General features: G+C 46.1%; 2 protein-coding genes across 6 annotated transcripts in view; both read left to right on the forward strand.

Annotated features, from left to right (window-relative positions):
• LOC135385410 (serine/threonine-protein kinase SIK3-like) overlaps positions 1-4,859 on the forward strand; it is an 83,379-nt gene extending 78,520 nt beyond the window's left edge. For all 4 annotated transcript variants that reach the window (XM_064614708.1, XM_064614706.1, XM_064614710.1 and 1 more), the window contains exon 15: positions 2,329-4,859. In XM_064614708.1, the coding sequence (XP_064470778.1) occupies positions 2,329-3,651 (1,323 nt within the window). In that variant the 3' untranslated portion in view covers positions 3,652-4,859. The remainder of the gene's footprint in view (positions 1-2,328) is intronic.
• A 3,007-nt stretch (positions 4,860-7,866) lies between these two features.
• Positions 7,867-16,222, forward strand: part of LOC135385411 (uncharacterized) — a 144,533-nt gene continuing 136,177 nt past the window's right edge. Inside the window, exons 1-2 of one of the 2 annotated variants that reach the window (XM_064614713.1) lie at positions 7,867-8,058; positions 9,227-9,259. The gene's annotated coding sequence lies outside the window, so the exon portion shown is untranslated. The remainder of the gene's footprint in view (positions 8,059-9,226; positions 9,260-16,222) is intronic. The other variant, XM_064614712.1, reaches the window with a different exon arrangement.

The following is a 16,222-nucleotide window of genomic DNA, read 5'->3' on the forward strand; positions in this document are numbered from 1 at the left end:
TCAGATGATGAAAATAAAAAGGAGAGGTTCTCGCGTTTCAGGTGAACAATAAACGCTTAGCGGCTTTGCTGAATGCATGGTGTTAGCAATCTCGAGTGGCTGAATTTGCGCTTTGGCAGGTTTGTTTTGGGGCTTCTTCAGGTTTTCCCACAAGTGACGATGATGCAAACTGGGAAGGAAAAACAGGTTGTAATGGGCTTAACCCTAACGCACAAAGCTCTACGCAGGTTCTATGCAGTTCTGCTTTAGTTGTATGTATTACGTCATGGATGCTGTTAGCTGCAGCATTATTTGGAGCTTTAGTAGATCAGATGCAATGTACAACACGATGCAGGATGCCGTCAAATCCACGCTTAGCAATGTGATGTCAGCCACCTCAAAGGAAGAGCACAGTTAGCTCACTGTGTTTGTGGAACCATTATTGCAAATACTTTCCAATGTAATAAAAAAAAAGTTCTATGTTTTGACCATATTGACAAAGGGCAACGGAGGATGTTTCCACAGTGCTGTGGGGATGCCAGGCCTGGAGAGGCATGAGGCGAGGCTTGGGAAGAACAATGAGGGCAGCGAACTACCCGTTTAATGGCGAAAGGCGAAAGCAATACAAAACTGACATGCGAACCGTCAAGTAGACTGGCGAGTGACGACTGACTAGTGGCACAGGAGTCTCCGGTCTTAGAGGAGGTGAGCGCGTGCCGCAGTTCTGGCGTGAGCAAGGGGAGACCTCTGTTGCGGTCCAGGGGAAGTGCGGCGTGAATGATGAGGAGGGGGAAGGAGGACTCTCACAGTGCATGAGAATAAGGGCTGCTACTTGTATTAGCACAGGATACGCAGACATTCTTTGCAAGAGAGTATGCCTGCTTAACTCTGGAGCTTGACCAATTCACAGTCTACTTGACCAGGTTTATCTTCCTAAAGAGCTCACATGTTAAATAAACGGGTTTTAACGATTCACACTCCCACTGCATCCAAGGAAGCCACAGCGATAGTAACATCATGATGCCATAAGCAAAGTAAGACGTCGACATCAAACTGCGCAGAAACAATTTCACTAATTTGCGTCGGATTTTCAGCGTCATTATCAGTGACGAACGAGGAGTAAAATTGCACTGTAGTTTCGGAATTTGGAATAGCAACGGATGCGATAGTCCCTTTAAGGCAGGCAACTAACGTGTATTTAACAAAGGGTGGACCTTGAGCCCAGTATACTCATCTGCATCACAGAATTTCAGCCGTCACGATGTGTCTCGCTAATATTACTTTTACTGTACCAATCTTACCAATGCTGTTGTTACGTGAAGCACTAAATTACTCCTTTAAGATACTTGTTAGGCATCTCATTATGAAACATAATCCATTGCTCAACCACAAAAGGTGGAACAAAGAAGGCAAGTCAACTGTCCGAGTGTGCATCTGAAATCCTGGCAGCAAGAGTGCACTTAAGGCCACGTTGGATATTGCCACGATAAGGCCACGTTGGACAAGATATTTTCTTTCTCAAACAAAAATATGATGTGAAGTAGTACTCTGCATGCACCTTCTGTATTCCGTTTCCTTAACATCATTTTATTTAGTACGGTATTTATTATCAAGTAGTGAGAGTATTCGATGCCCTACTTGATACTTGAAATACGTGGATTTCCAGTTCGTGTCAAAATATGATGTGGAGTAAGACATTGATGCACCTTCTGTATTCCTTTTCCTTAACATTTTTTTTATTTAGTATGGTATTTATTATCGGGTACTTAGAGTATTCGATATCCTACTTGATACTTTAAATATGAGGATTTCCAGTTCATGCCACTTGCCTGGGTGCGATGCCAAAGAAGGGAATCGTCTGGGGATGGGCTGCTTATTACCATCGGAATGGACATTCCTTGCATGTTTCCGTGAAGAGACCTGCCGCTGGAGTTCAGCGTGTTGTATCTTTGTGAGGATCTGGGAGAGAGAAAGCAGGGCACACTTGCAGTACCTGATACTTGGTGTGCAATAATTTCTTAACACAGGTTGTGTTGACCTGGAACTCCAATACACATGTTTATAAGTCAAATGCCCACACTTTATAGCACTGTTCCGAAAATATGGGAGCACAACCCCCTTGAAGAATGCCCCAGGGTCGCCTATGACACTTCATGTCTCAAGATGTGTGACAAACACTCATTTGCCGTGCTCTCGCAATCACTTCTCAGTCATGATTATCTGCCTCCTATATGATACTAACAGCACAAGCGTGGCTGTTATAGGTCTACTTTTGTTCTGTAGATGCCAAATTCTGCCATAAGACTGCATGTTACCTCAACAACATCTGAGCCTTCATTTTTTACGCAGAAACACTGTGGCACAATGGACGCCCAGCTACAAGCGGAGATTCAGAGGCGGCACTCTCTCCACGTCCAGCAGATGGCCCACCTGCAGCCATCACTACTGGGCACGTCTGCATCATCACCTCCATCCATTGCAGGCTCTCCCATTCACCAGAGTCCCTCTGCTACGTCCTCGGGCCCTGCCTCCCCGGGACCAGCTGCTGCTCTTACACAGAACCTCCAAAGGCTTCATCTACAACGCAGAGGAAGTCCTGTTGGCTTCGGAGCCACCAACCTGGATGCTGTTACCGTGCCCTACCCCCAGCAATCACCGTCACCTGATGCAGCTAGAGACGGGTCCCCTCCAGTAAACACCAGTTCACAAGGGGGTGGGGCAACGCCTCCATATACCTTTGGGGGTGGGTCTGTTGCAATAGTCGAAGGAATAGTGACACCGCCATATGCAATAGGAAATGTGTCTGTTGGCTCTGCTTCTGTAGGAGGTGGGACAACACCCCCTTATGGAATGGGAGGTCTTCCTGGCCCTGTGGGTGGTGGGACATCACCCACATATGGAATGGCAGGTGTGGCTTCTCCACAGAGCCGTTCATCCTCTCCTCCTCCTGTTTATACAGATACGCCCGTATATCCAAGAATACAAGGATTGGTCTCAGCTCAACCCCGAAATAGCCCTCCTCCTGTGTTCCTCGGAATGATACGAGAAGATGCAACAGAGAATGGTGCGGGACTAACCTCACACTTTGTAACCGCCCCCGACCAGCCTCAGATCATAGTGAGCTCTGCGTACGACCCGTCTTGTCGCACCTTTCCACCTCACATCAGCATCACAGATGAACGTGGTAAGGAAGTGGCTACGTCATCGTCTTCCCCATCACCATCGTCTTCCTCATCAGCGTACGCAGACTATTCTCTGCTCCCTTTGGACCTTGCATATTCCCCCACAAGGTGGGCAGAGCTTGACGACGATGGACACCAGAGGTCTTGGCCACAGACTTTTCCTTCTCCTGCCTACTGCGCACCAGAAGGAGCGCTCCAGAAGACACCAAGTGGATCGCTGTGTATAGCAGTAACACATTCGGGCTGTGGTGATATCCTTACAGACATTAGGCAGAGGTTAGACGCACATGCTCCGGAGCTGCCACTCGTCCTACAGCAGTCTGAGCGGGGCCTAGCCCTGGAACATCCAGCAGCAGGTGTGCAGATTGAGCTGGAGGTGTGTGATGGACCCAAGCCCGATGAGCGCGGACTTAAAATGCGAAGAATTTCGGGTGATAGTTTGCAGTACAGCCAGTTGTGTCACCAGCTCATAGCGTGCATGAATATGTGATGTGTACGTCACCGCCTAGTCATCAGACCTTAGACATCCCTGTGACTCCTGCTACTGGTGCAAGCACTGTTGCATTATTGTGGTATCATGGGAATCAGACTTATAGGATAGCTTGGAGTGGTTCAGAGACACTTCTGTGATTCGTATTGTGCAGATTCCCTGGTGTTACGCCCAACATATTTTTCAACGAGCCACACTGCTTCCAGTTTAAGACAGAAACAATGCTATCGTTCATTCCTTAGATGTGGAGTAGTTCTCTCTCACGTTGTAAACTCATTTGAGGTAACTGATTATATCAGCACATTACTGTTACGTTTGTGTACATTTTAAGAAATCCACCCAATCCAACTGGGGTCACAAATTGTCTCTGAAGCACTATGGGCATTTAATAGAAGGTGTTGTTTCCTTTTCCTTTGGCAAGCCTCTCCAGTCTCCTAATTGTTGTGGGTAACCCCTTTCGGATGATTTTACACACCTAGTGGAAAGCAGCCACTTGGGAAGGAAAGCCTTGAAATTGCATATTTTGCAATTTTGTGTAACGGATTAATTTTGTCTGCAGCCGAGGCATGCATTTGCTTAGTGTTTGATTCAAACCCAGATTATGGGTTAATGTTTCCCCCTGTTTATGTAGCCATGAGCTAGCTACAGAAAAAGTAAAGGGTGGCCATTGTCCAGATGGCATCTGGAGTCTGTTGATAAAGTTTGAGGATACGTGGCAAAATAATTCAGAAGCTTTGCTGCTTCTATTTTAGTACCTGTTCTGTTTCGGATGCAAAAGGGATTGGTATGGGCAGTTCTCTTTTTAAGGGTCAACAAACATTCATTGAGTTGCAATCATGAATTGTGTTTTTGATACTGGCACAAGAAGGTCCTCTTGATGCTCTGAGAAGTGCATTTGGTACATTGTGTAAATAATGAGTAAATAGCTCACTGTAATATAAGAGGTCGATCACAAGCAAGGGTACGTAGTGAGTGCAATAGGTTTATGGTAAATAGCATCATGCAATGGTATTCTGTACCATGATAAAATACCAGCATGCAATCTTCTTGTCTTGTGCATTCCTCTTGTAATGCTGGGTTCGTTTTTCTTTACCTAGGATCAAATTATTAGGCAAAGCAAGCCAAATATTACATCTCAAGTGGTTGGGGTATACAGCTGCAATAATGGGTGCCACGGGAAGGAATCAATAAAGTATTTATTGATATTATGTATGTCCTGTTGTTCTCTATCATCGTATAACAGAGTGGAAGTTGTAAATGAAATTTCACTAATATTTTTCCTGCACCACTTCAGCTACTACCTTGTTTGCTCATTTATTTATTTCAGCACATTCCACGGCCTTCAGGAAAGGGCACTACACAGAGGTCCACTTAATTACAACGCTGTTGAAAATGAACATGGTATATCACAACAGTTTTTGTTGCATTTATTGATGTTATGATTTTGTTTCATACTTAGAAATGCAAAATGGCCCAATATATTTCTGGTATAGCCCAAGATATTCCGATATTGCCTTTTCAAGGCTGCAGTATGTATCAATAAAATATAGCCCAATATTTCCCAGTAACAGTACGGGATCTGGAGGGCTCCCGAACATACTGCCAGCGTGCACATGTGTCTCGTACAGTTTTTATGGTGCAGAATTGGGAATCGTAACACACTGGAACAGGGCTGTCTAAAACGTGCGCCTTATTCTTTAAAATGTAGTTTGCTCTTACGAGTCTTATGGTTGCTGAGACGTAACTCGCTCGTGGAAACCTATTCCCTAAGCCACCATTCTCTAAAATGAGACATGTCGAAACGCGACGTCGAAGAAGGGGCACCACGGTGGAATGTCTGTCAAAGTGAACTTGCTTCGATGATTATTTCATCTGTGGGATTTTCCTTAATCAGTGCCATACGTATGGCTTCCCCTCTCTCTCTCTTTTCATTTCCGCTTCTGCTTACGGTGCTCAGGGGAGAAACATTGCTAAATAGCAGCGGCGTAGCCAGAAAAATATTTTGGGAGGGATTCTATGGGAACTTTACACGTGCGTGAGGATTTCAGCGTCATGTCACCTCTCCCAAATGCACTACCAAAGGCACGTTTCCTTCTTTTACTTTTTTTGGGGGGGGATGGGGGGGAGGGTTGAACCTCCAAAACCGCCCATCCCCTCTGACTGTGGCACTGCTAATTGGTATAAGGAACTATGCAGCCAAAATCCAGATTTCTTTTTGGGTTAATGATTTAACACCCAGTAATTAATTTTCCCAGAAATTGACATCTGTGTGTGTGTGTGTATTTGGAGGGGGGGGGTTGTACAAAGCTTCCAGGGTGGGTATATGTTTATGGATACCTGTTCATGGTATATGTTTATGGGTTGCAACAAAACAGGGAGTATGTATAAGCTTTCTTTTGTCCTCTAAATATTATTACTATTTGCTCTTGTTACTTTGGTTATATTTTGTACATTGTCTACGTGGGGGCAATAAAAAAAATATAGGAAAGCGTGGAAGACATGAGAGTGTATTGTTGCATATCTGCACAGCATGCGTACACGGTCATGGCACCATAGTCACAGTTGTCACGGCGTCACGGTCAGAGAGTGGAACCGCAAACGCTATCCGTTCAGGTTCGACCATAAGGGTTCAGTTCCAGTTCAGTTCCGGAAGGCTACCATTAAGCGGTTCAAACCGGTTAATTCTAAATGGTTTGGTTTACGAACCAGTTCAATAATATGAACTGGCCTCCATCAGGATGTTGCCGTGGACGAAATGAGCCGCGGTACACGTATTGCGCTGCAACATTTTTGCTGTTAAATTTAACTTTCAATAGCGGACCAAGAGGGAAGATTGCAATGCTCATGGCGGATTTTTGGAATGGTTTAACACGGAGGACTAGGAACGTGCACAGTTAAATCAGGTGTTCTCCTACCACGATCGGAGGCACCTACGAATTAGAATTTCATCTGAGCAGTTGAGAACAAGGCTTACCATTATTTGACACTTTCCATGTTTTTTAAATGTAAGTGAAAAGTGTACGGCCTGGTTTTTGTAGCAAATTGCAAACATAAATGTGTTCCTTTCAATTGACGCTAGCGCCCCTATAACGTGTAACTTTCCCCTACGTAGTGATTGGTCCGAGTGCATCAAACTACTTAACGATGATGCTCTGCTCACGAACTCGAGTGTGGCCAACAAGTCGCGAGCCAATTATGAGATAACCCCACCCCACCTTGTGCTGCCCCTCTTTGCTCATGAACCAACCAAGGGAAAAGACCACTACCATCTGCTCAAAATCAGCACTGCTATCACCTGTGAATCAAGAAAGTGAGGAAGAAAGAACTAAGAAAAGAGGAGTAAACTGGGGAGTAATTGCAATCTGGGGAAGTCCTTGACCTGAAATTTACTCAGCAGAATGTCAACTAGTTACTAAACTTTGCAAATGGTCCTCTAAATGCAACAATCCACAAAAAGATGTGCTCTTTGTAAATTTGATGGAACAAGGCTATTTACATTACACATTTTTTTTCCCACAGAGTAAGCAATTTCGGTTCTACCTTGGCAAATTGTGTCTTATGCATGTTACGTGAAGATTTTATCGAACTCAATATATCACGGTTCGCGGTTTAATTCGATAATAATTCGGGGCTTTACGTCGTGAGACAACCGCGATCTCAATTCAAAGTGCTATATTTTCATTCATGCACATGGATTACCTCTGTGAGTACAAAGCATGAAATGCAGTACCCATGTGTGACACTCATTTAGTCCCATGCATGTTGTCAACAAAGCCTAAGTTGTGGTAATTCATTTAATCCCCCAAAAGACTAAAGTTGCTCACACAGGAGTAAATTTGCTTTTGTGCATCGTCCATTGCGACGCTCCTTTTGGTGCTACAACTCCTTTTCCTTAAACTGTGGCATAAGGAAGTCGTAATACATCAGTCCCATATTCGGCACACAGTAGGCAATTCGGGTAGATGTGAACCGTTACTTGGACCGGTTTCTGAAATTTTTCAACGGTTCAGCTCCAAGAATGCGCCAACAGCTTCGATTCAGGTTCGACCTCGACTATCTCGTCCCTGCACGTTAGCTGTGCACGTTATGCGCGCGCACGCGCGCACCCGGAGCCCGAATTGGCCCGAATCCCCAAGAAGCCCAAGAAGTAGCAGACTATAGAACTAACCGAGAGATGTCGCTGGCGTCGCCACCATTTGGGGTGTGGTGGCGCTGTCGCACTTGGCGGTGTGCGCGCCTTGCACGACCTGCCCAAGCAACCGCTGCAACCGCCATGGCGACTGAGCCGCGGAGCACTTCGTTCAGAATTGTGTGCGTGCGTGTTTCCTTAGTGATGTGATCTTGGGATGTAAAAAAGTGCACAGGATCATCAGAATACATCATCATGGATTCATTGTGGTTGTCTGAGTGAGTATTACTTCCATGTGGCTTTACACATCAGAATCTCTTGTGACCCGCAACATCGTGTTCGTGACCGTCGCATCGCTAACCTGACCCATTATATTTATCCCGTGGAGCTGAACTCTCTGGTATACTGTTGTCCTTCTCTTTTAATGCATTGTGTAAAGTATGCATCCCAAAGTGGAGTCGGACTCACTAGTCTCCGCATGCGAACGCAAATTTTATTGGTGAGCTCTCTCCCGTTCGCCGCTATTTCAGCTTTGAGGGACACCAAGATCTAGCCGCTTCCTTCTACACAGCTGCTTACCGTCTAATTTCGGTGCAGGACGTTGGGGTCCCCCCCACTCCCCCTCTTGCACTGCATTTCGCGGAAACTTCTGAGCTGACGGGTAGCTGTCTGATTCTGCGACAACTTGCGGACGTGGTGACTCAGGGCACATGTCATCTTTTCGCGGATAACGTTTGTCGTCTGAGAGCTTTTGTGTCACAAAGGTTTTCCACTTCACCGTTTTCTGTGATTGCTGGCTTTCAACCTCGCCTCTGTCGCAATGGCGTGGTCATTATTGTTATTTATATGCATTTGAACTTCAACTGAGTGATGAATACACTTGGCGCGTATCAGGAGGAAAAAGAGAAAACTAACGTCCGTGACACAATAGTGGGAGGGTATTTCACCTCGGCTTGAAGATGATTCCACCCATACTTTGTTGTTGTTTTCTTGTTTTTGTTTTTTCACCAGGGCGCTGGATTTCAGTGATCGGTGGCGTCATTTCGCCTGGGATTCTTGCGTTTTTTTTTTTCCTGAATTTTTCCCATGTGCACTGTGTGACGAATCGTAACGTATCATTCTGTTCCAATGTTGTTCCCTGCCTATGTTATCGTTTTTTTCATCATCGCACGCATCTCGTGCCGTTATCGGCGCTGTCCGCCTCGTTTTTCTTTTTTGTTGTCTTTTGTTGCCGTTTTTTTTTTGTTGTTTTTTTTTTTTTCTTGTGCTACGCAAGCGGAAGTTTTAGTCGGCTACAATTCTGTTCCGGTAGCGGGTTTGCGGTGTCCCCGATATTGGTATCATGATTCACCTTGAGAAGTTCCTTCAGTGAGCGCGTGCTCTGATAAACAATTCGCCGGTTTCTTTTAATTTATTCTGTCATTCATTTAGTCTGTCGTTTTTCAGGTATTAAAGTTCATACAAGGAACAACGAAACATGTAAGAACATTTATTCCATTTAAAAAATTTCACAACCGGGGGAAACATTCCATGTCATCATCACGTCTCCATCATCATCATTTATTATTTTATTATTATTTTAACCGACGACAACGCAACGAAGAAAAATAATAAGTGCTACGTCCGCATTATCAGTTATCTCGCGTCGATTGCTTTGAATGGGTGATATGTACAGACGTCCCTTCCAAATGTCTCTCCACGAAGGCCCAATTTTTCTCGTGAGAAAGCCGCCGCATGCAGTGAACAGGTTTTTCTTTATGAGTCGACCTTTTTCTCACTGTTGATTGCAAGGCGGCCTTATTTCCGCTGTTTTATGCCCCACAGTCGTTAGGATTGTCTTCTGGAGTGGAATATAAAGTTCACAACAGCTGCCGGCCTTCAACACGTTCCGTTAGCAGCTTCTGTAAATTTGCCGCCAACTCCAGAAGGAAGGAAGGAAGGAAGGAAAGATATTTACTTTCTGCGGGTATTCCAGTGGAAATGCCACCGCACAACAAAATGTTGGGTTCTTCATTTCAGGTGGCATCGTTTTTCACCGCAATTACGCAAAACGCGGGCACGTTTCTGGTGGGCCATTTCTTTGCATTGTCGAGGTGACCGCAGTTTTTCTTACTATTATTATTATTATTTGCGAGCGTTCTCAACGCTTCAATTTTCATTTATTCGGTGTCAGCGCCGCGATGAAAGTCTGTCTCTTCAACGAAGTCTGTAAAGTCGAGTGTTTAATTTTCGTTAGCAACAAGAACTACGACGTTTCTGTAACACACATTACGATTCTCCGGATTTTATACAAATATCCTTCCTGCGAAGATTTCAGGTTTGTTTCAGGATAAGTTGCAATCGAGGAACCTGCACGGGGTGCAGGTGGCATCGAGACAAGAGGCTCAACCCCGCAACCCACCAGTCGAATGGCAGAGTGTCAAAGCCTGTCAGCGCAGCTTGTACACGGCAGTCGGGCACATCAATTTTCTTTAGCTGGTCGAAAGCCGATGTTCGTGTCACCGAATTTTTTATTACGTGTGGGGCTCGGTGTTTTCTCAGACCCCAAATTACGTCACAAAGTGCCCCATCAGTACTGTCACGACGCTCACTCGTAAAAAAAAAAAAAAAAAAAAAGAGAACAGGGGGGAGAGCAATCTTTTTTGATAAATTCGGATTGTGGAGAAAGCGATAACATATGCCGAAAAATCGACCAGCTTGAATTTTTGTGAAATTTCGCTATCGTTCAGGCCCCAAGCAGCATAATGTACTGAAAGTCGAGTGCAATGAGGGTGGACGGTATGTGTCTTATCAATGTTCTTTAGTCTTACGGGTATGTCAAGGCCTTCCAGCTACCCGTCCACCCCCATTGCACTCGACTTTCAGTACATTGTGCTGCTTGGGGCCTCTCTTCCACGTTTCTCGTCATGACCATGGGGCTCATCTTCAGAAAATTAAGAGGCTAAATCTGTTGCACGAAAAATGTGCCTCTCCGTCAGTGTGCTTTTGATGACGCCGAAATAGAAGGGAGTATTATTCGCGTGCGTTCGCGGGTATTATATCCTTAGCGAGCCAGATGATGACGTCAATTTGGTCGTCGTATTTCTACACTGCACAGAGGTAAATAAAGACGGGACGCGTGGCCTTGATCGAGATGCGCTGTTGCGAAGATAACTGATCTTCCAAAGCGTGGAGCTCACTCGCCAGCCGTGCAGATTTCTCGAAGGCTGATTGGACCGCTTTCATTTGGACCGCTCGTGACAACAGTGGAATGAAGGACGTCATCCTTTATAGCTGTTCGGTTTCCGACACTGATGCGTGGCCAACATTTTGTTCTTTGTGGTGGTGGTAGCGTGCTATTTCCCCGCGGTCTGCCCGCCTCCCTGGCGGCATGTTGGAAATCGTTCGTCCTGGGCCGACTTCCTAGGGAGCTGTGCCGACACTTGTCTTAAAGCGTCTGAGGAAAATCCAGCGAAAACATCCAGACAGCACAGCTCCGCCTCTTTTTTTAATCAAGTGTTAGCGCCGCGAAGCAACTGTGGCTGTGAGCGGCGTTCAGACGTGGACAGGTGGAGAGAGGACAGCAGGAAGAAGTGGTGGACAGGGAGGTTAGTATGAGTCCTCGGCCGACTTCAGGGGGAACTGTGCCGACATTTGTCTGGAAAGTCTGTCGGAAAACCAATGGAAAACCTCAGACAGCACAGCCGGTTCCGGGATTCGAACCCGCGTTACCTCCACACACACACACGCACAGAGACCCGCATAAGACAGCGCACTGGATGTTTCCACTTTTTTCTTCTTTGTCCTCCCGACCATGTCCAACCGTACAAAAAAAAAGTGGCTCAACGGCTGGTTTTTATGTACTCGTCCGTTCGCAGGAACTGCACACGAACCTCCTTTTGTTTGCATAAACGCACAAACTGCCGGACTTATAGCTACTTTATCCGAACTGAAAAACTGCAGCACCTTCAGGTGTATTTAACTGCTTTGCTTCCGACTTGTCTCGCTCCAGGCGCAGTGAGGTGCCGAGGAATGGGCTTCAACCATGGCGACCGCCATTGTTTCGTGGATATAATTTTTTGAGTGGGCGTTGTACGCAACACGCACGTGCGATGCAGCTGTGCCGTGTACATGTGGCCCACATTTTGCTGCCAAAGCTTTTGCTGTACATTTGGCAACATCCGTATCCCGTTTTAACCGCTTCAAGTTGGCGCGAGAGGAATTCGTCTAACTACCTGTAGAGGCGCTCCCGTCGTATTCAAGATGGCGGAGAAAAGAAGCATCAGTCCCGTTCTGTCCTGAACAGAGCCCGTACCTCGGTGGGTAGCAGAATTTGGCATAATCGACGCCTCCTTGAGTGACATGCTCTCTCTCCCTTCTCTGCGTGGACATATTTAGTCTCGATGTCATCTGCTTCAACCAATCACCGCAGATGATTTCAAAAGCACGAAGCCTGTGGCTACATTTTGCAGTTGATGGCGGCTCGACCCTTAACAAAGCATGGCTGTGATTGGCGGAATCTCAGTGACTACACGTCATGTTCCCTTTGAAGCCGGCCCAGGACGCACATTCCCCCAGGGCGTTAGTCGTGACGTTGCCCACCTCTGTGAGGCCGACAACGGCGAGCTGTTTCACCGCCACCACCGACCTTCTTTAGCCGAGATGGCGTTGGTAATGCAGCCTGTTCTGTCCGAAAAAAAAAAAAAAAGAAAAGTTCTATCGTGAATTCTTCAACGTGGCAGAGCGTCCCACCTTTCAGCTCTGACATCCAGGTGACCTCCAGTAATGAATGTCACTACGTGGTGTGGCACTCGGAACGAAGACATTTAAAGAGATCTCCGAGCGAGATACGGACGCGTATCTGGAGGGGCCGACGTGGGAAAGCCGACGGGGGCTTGCGGGTATCTCGTAGTTGTCGCCCGTGGAGCCGACAATGTCAACCGTGGGAATATAACATTAGATCTCTCAGCAAAAACAAGGTCGCATCTCCGGTTGACTCCATTTCCCCGTCACCTGCATGAGGACGAGTGTATAGCGCTCTGCTGTGGTGTCGCACAGTGAGACGGACGGAGTATGCAATTATGCACGTGGCTCATAATGGCCGAAAGTACTAGCGAGCTTCACGTGAAATGTGTTATCCGGTGACATTACGTTACTCGGGATTCATTGAAGGACCACGTGACCCGTGGAAGATGGTCGGCTTGAGCCAAAGAGAGTTACAAAAACAGGTGGTTGGTATTAAGTTACATAGAAGTGTTTCGACAAATCATGGGGGTGTCAAGGATAAGGCCGTGCCTACCGCACGCTTCGATGGAATGCGGGAATCTAATACACCTCTCAACGCTGAAACGCCTCCACCGCTTTCTTGATTGATCCGGGAGTCGGTGGGGGGATTCATGATTGGGTCGAAACAAAGACATACAAGGACAGGCGAACAACTAAGAACATGCGAACGTTGCATAATACGAACGAAACGTAGCTCATCAGATAATGCAAACATTCAAACAAGCAAAATCCAGAACAGTCAATGTAAAAAGCAATGCGCTGCACATATGTGCACATAATAGCACACAATGTCAGGCAACATAAAAATCACCATGTATGAATGTTAATTAACATGAATGAAAAAAGCAGTTATGTTAGAAGATAATATTGGACTGCATTACGAAACTGCTGCGTATTAGGATGGTGAACGACTGAAAGCAAGCGTGCACGATGTGTGAAGGGCGAGAGTTGCCTTTCGGCTAGAGATGGGGACGAATCCAGAATTTTCCGAATCCGAATCCAAGGAAGGGATTCCACGTCAACAGATCCATCGAGTCAAGAGATTCACCGATGGATCTCTTAACTCGGAGGATATCTTGACCCGTTCGATCTCTTGACCAGGTTGGATCTCTTGACTCGCGTGAGGGTTCGCTAGGCTTGGATGTTTTGACCCCTTTGTGTTACGTCGTTGACTCTAACATTGCTAAGCAGAAATTACTCGCATCGAAATACGAGGGACTCGTTTTACGTGCGGTATAAATAGGATGCAAATGCAGGTGGCAAATCAACATCTCATTTTTATTGACTTAGTTACTTACTTTGTAACACATAGCGCACTCAAAGAAAAGCCGACAGTTCTCTTATGTCATTTGTGTTAAAAACAGGTGGCTGCACTGTAAGATCAGTCTGTTTGTAACACAGGATTTATAGGAGTGCTGTCTCTTTTTTTCTTTTTTTCTTCTGACAGCGCTTCGTGTTAGAGATTATTTCTACAGTTAGCGTGGGCTACGTACACTCACGTTGGGTGGGCCGGCCGCTGTTTTAAACACGTTGATTATTCAAACACTTCTCTTATCACAGCAGGCTCGTAGTCGAAGAGCCAAGTCGCTGTTGTGGACACACGTTCTACATGGCGGAACGGAACCGTCTGATCATAGACTCTCTCAGGGTACGAAAGATAGCTTCATATGCCCGAACATCTGTATTTTTTTTTTATCAAGTTTTACCTATTTGCGCGATCAATTCGTGGCAATATGATCAATTCAATTTAAATTTCATCATTCAATCCCCGTGTTCGTATCCTGACCTTTTTGTATGTGTGTGCTACCGGAAACACGTTCTTTCTTTTTGTTATATCTCCAATGTTATCGCACCTTGTCCTTATGCGTTGAAATGCGAACAGCCCCCTGTTGTCAAGGGCCTTGGTTTTTCGGTCCACCTATCTCTGTTCTCTCTATGTGGCTCCTTGTTACGCTATCGTGGACATCGTTAGTAAACATGCACGTTTTTACGTGTGCGGAGATCGGATGCTCTGGAAACCTCGGGTTGACATTTCTCGTTGGTTCGCTCACACTATGCGACCATCAAGAGAATACTGAATTCGTTAATGACTTGTGTTTGTTTCATACAGTATATGCGGTAATGCCTAGTGTGTAAACTTCCGGGGCTTGTCTGAGGCCCTGCAGCGTGTGAACATTTCGAGCCCGAAAATTGTCCCCCGCCACTCAATCCTCGGTCCTTTTGAGTTGCGTGTGGGCAACATCATATCTACTGTATACAACTGGTTGACGTCGGATAGCACGTGCAAAAGTGACTTCGCTAAGTGGCGTCCCAATCGCGCGTGAATTTCAGAGCCGTTTATGGTGATTTTGTAACGCATTGTCGTGTAGGAAGTGAACGTGCTGAATGGGTTTCGGGAGAAGCACCCCATTGGTATGCGGTTTAGTAGTAGCAAGCGATCGGCAGTTGGCACACTTATCTTGACAAAGAGTGACTCCATCGCCTTTGCACACACGATAACCTGACGATAAATGCTAACGCCACTGCGCATAATCGTCTACGCTTCGAGAGAAGGCTTCTTTCCGCGGAAACTTTTACAAAGCGACTATCATTCCTGGCTCTGCCAGCATCAACGCATCTTTCGAGAAGTACGAGAATATGGCAAGAGTGGTCTCTCAGTTTGTGGGACACGGTGAGAAAGTGGATTGGCTTTTCTGCCTCACATATTAAGTCATGTTCGTGGACAGCTCGCTAGAAACTTTCATAGCTGTAGCAATACGTCGTAAGGAACATGGAATCTAAGCGGAAAAAAGAGGAAAATGAAACTTGTTTCCATTTACGAAATGCTTCGTGAATCGTGATAGAACAACCGCTGAGCGGGTGATATGGTATCGCCAGAGCTCTGTTGGTATACCGTGTCCGTACAGAAAAGCCGTCCAAAGGCCGGTGTCGTGGCTTACGCTCATTCATGCACACTCACCTCCCGATCTGTTCTCCATTTGCCCACTCATGCTGAGCTCTTTCATAATAGTGAGGAATACGATGAGTGAGTACCTCCCGACCGTCGGTGCTTGCGCGGTATTTGGGTACCTCTTTCGAGCTTGCGCAATGCAGTGATAGCGTCAATATCGGCTCTGCCGAGAGCCCATTTTACAGGCATCCTAAAATTTTGAAATTTTCCGTCGTTAGAATTTCGTAACGAACGTTCCCGCGCAATTTGCTCACCCCGAACTTTCCTACTTTGTTTGAGAGAAAAAGTGCGCAAATTATGCGAGTAAATACGGTATCTCACGAGTGAGTTTTTCCGGGTCTGATGTCGCACGTGGCGTCGTTTATCGTTGCAGCCCAAACGGTGTATTAAAATTCGTTAATGAATAGTAAAATACGGATCATGCCTGACGTCTTATGGCTATGCGAGGACTACATCGTCCCAGTGTTGGTAGACGGCCCTAAGCGCCCGCGCGTCGAAGAACAGTAATCTAGCAATAAACATCTGGAGAGGAACAGTTCGCACGGCGGCAGCTTCAGTACAACCGGCATTCCATGACAAGCCGGCTTCTCTGTATTCTCTTTTGTGGCGGTGCTTGTACCGAGCTCCATTAAGAACGAATCAAGTCCAATTTGTACATCTCTTCACGTCCCATTCGTCGCCTTTTGTGCTGGCGTCCTCGCGACTTTGTCCAAGGTCACTTCTCGGCT

Source organism: Ornithodoros turicata, chromosome 2 (assembly GCF_037126465.1).
Source record: "Ornithodoros turicata isolate Travis chromosome 2, ASM3712646v1, whole genome shotgun sequence".
NCBI lineage: Eukaryota > Metazoa > Arthropoda > Arachnida > Ixodida > Argasidae > Ornithodoros > Ornithodoros turicata.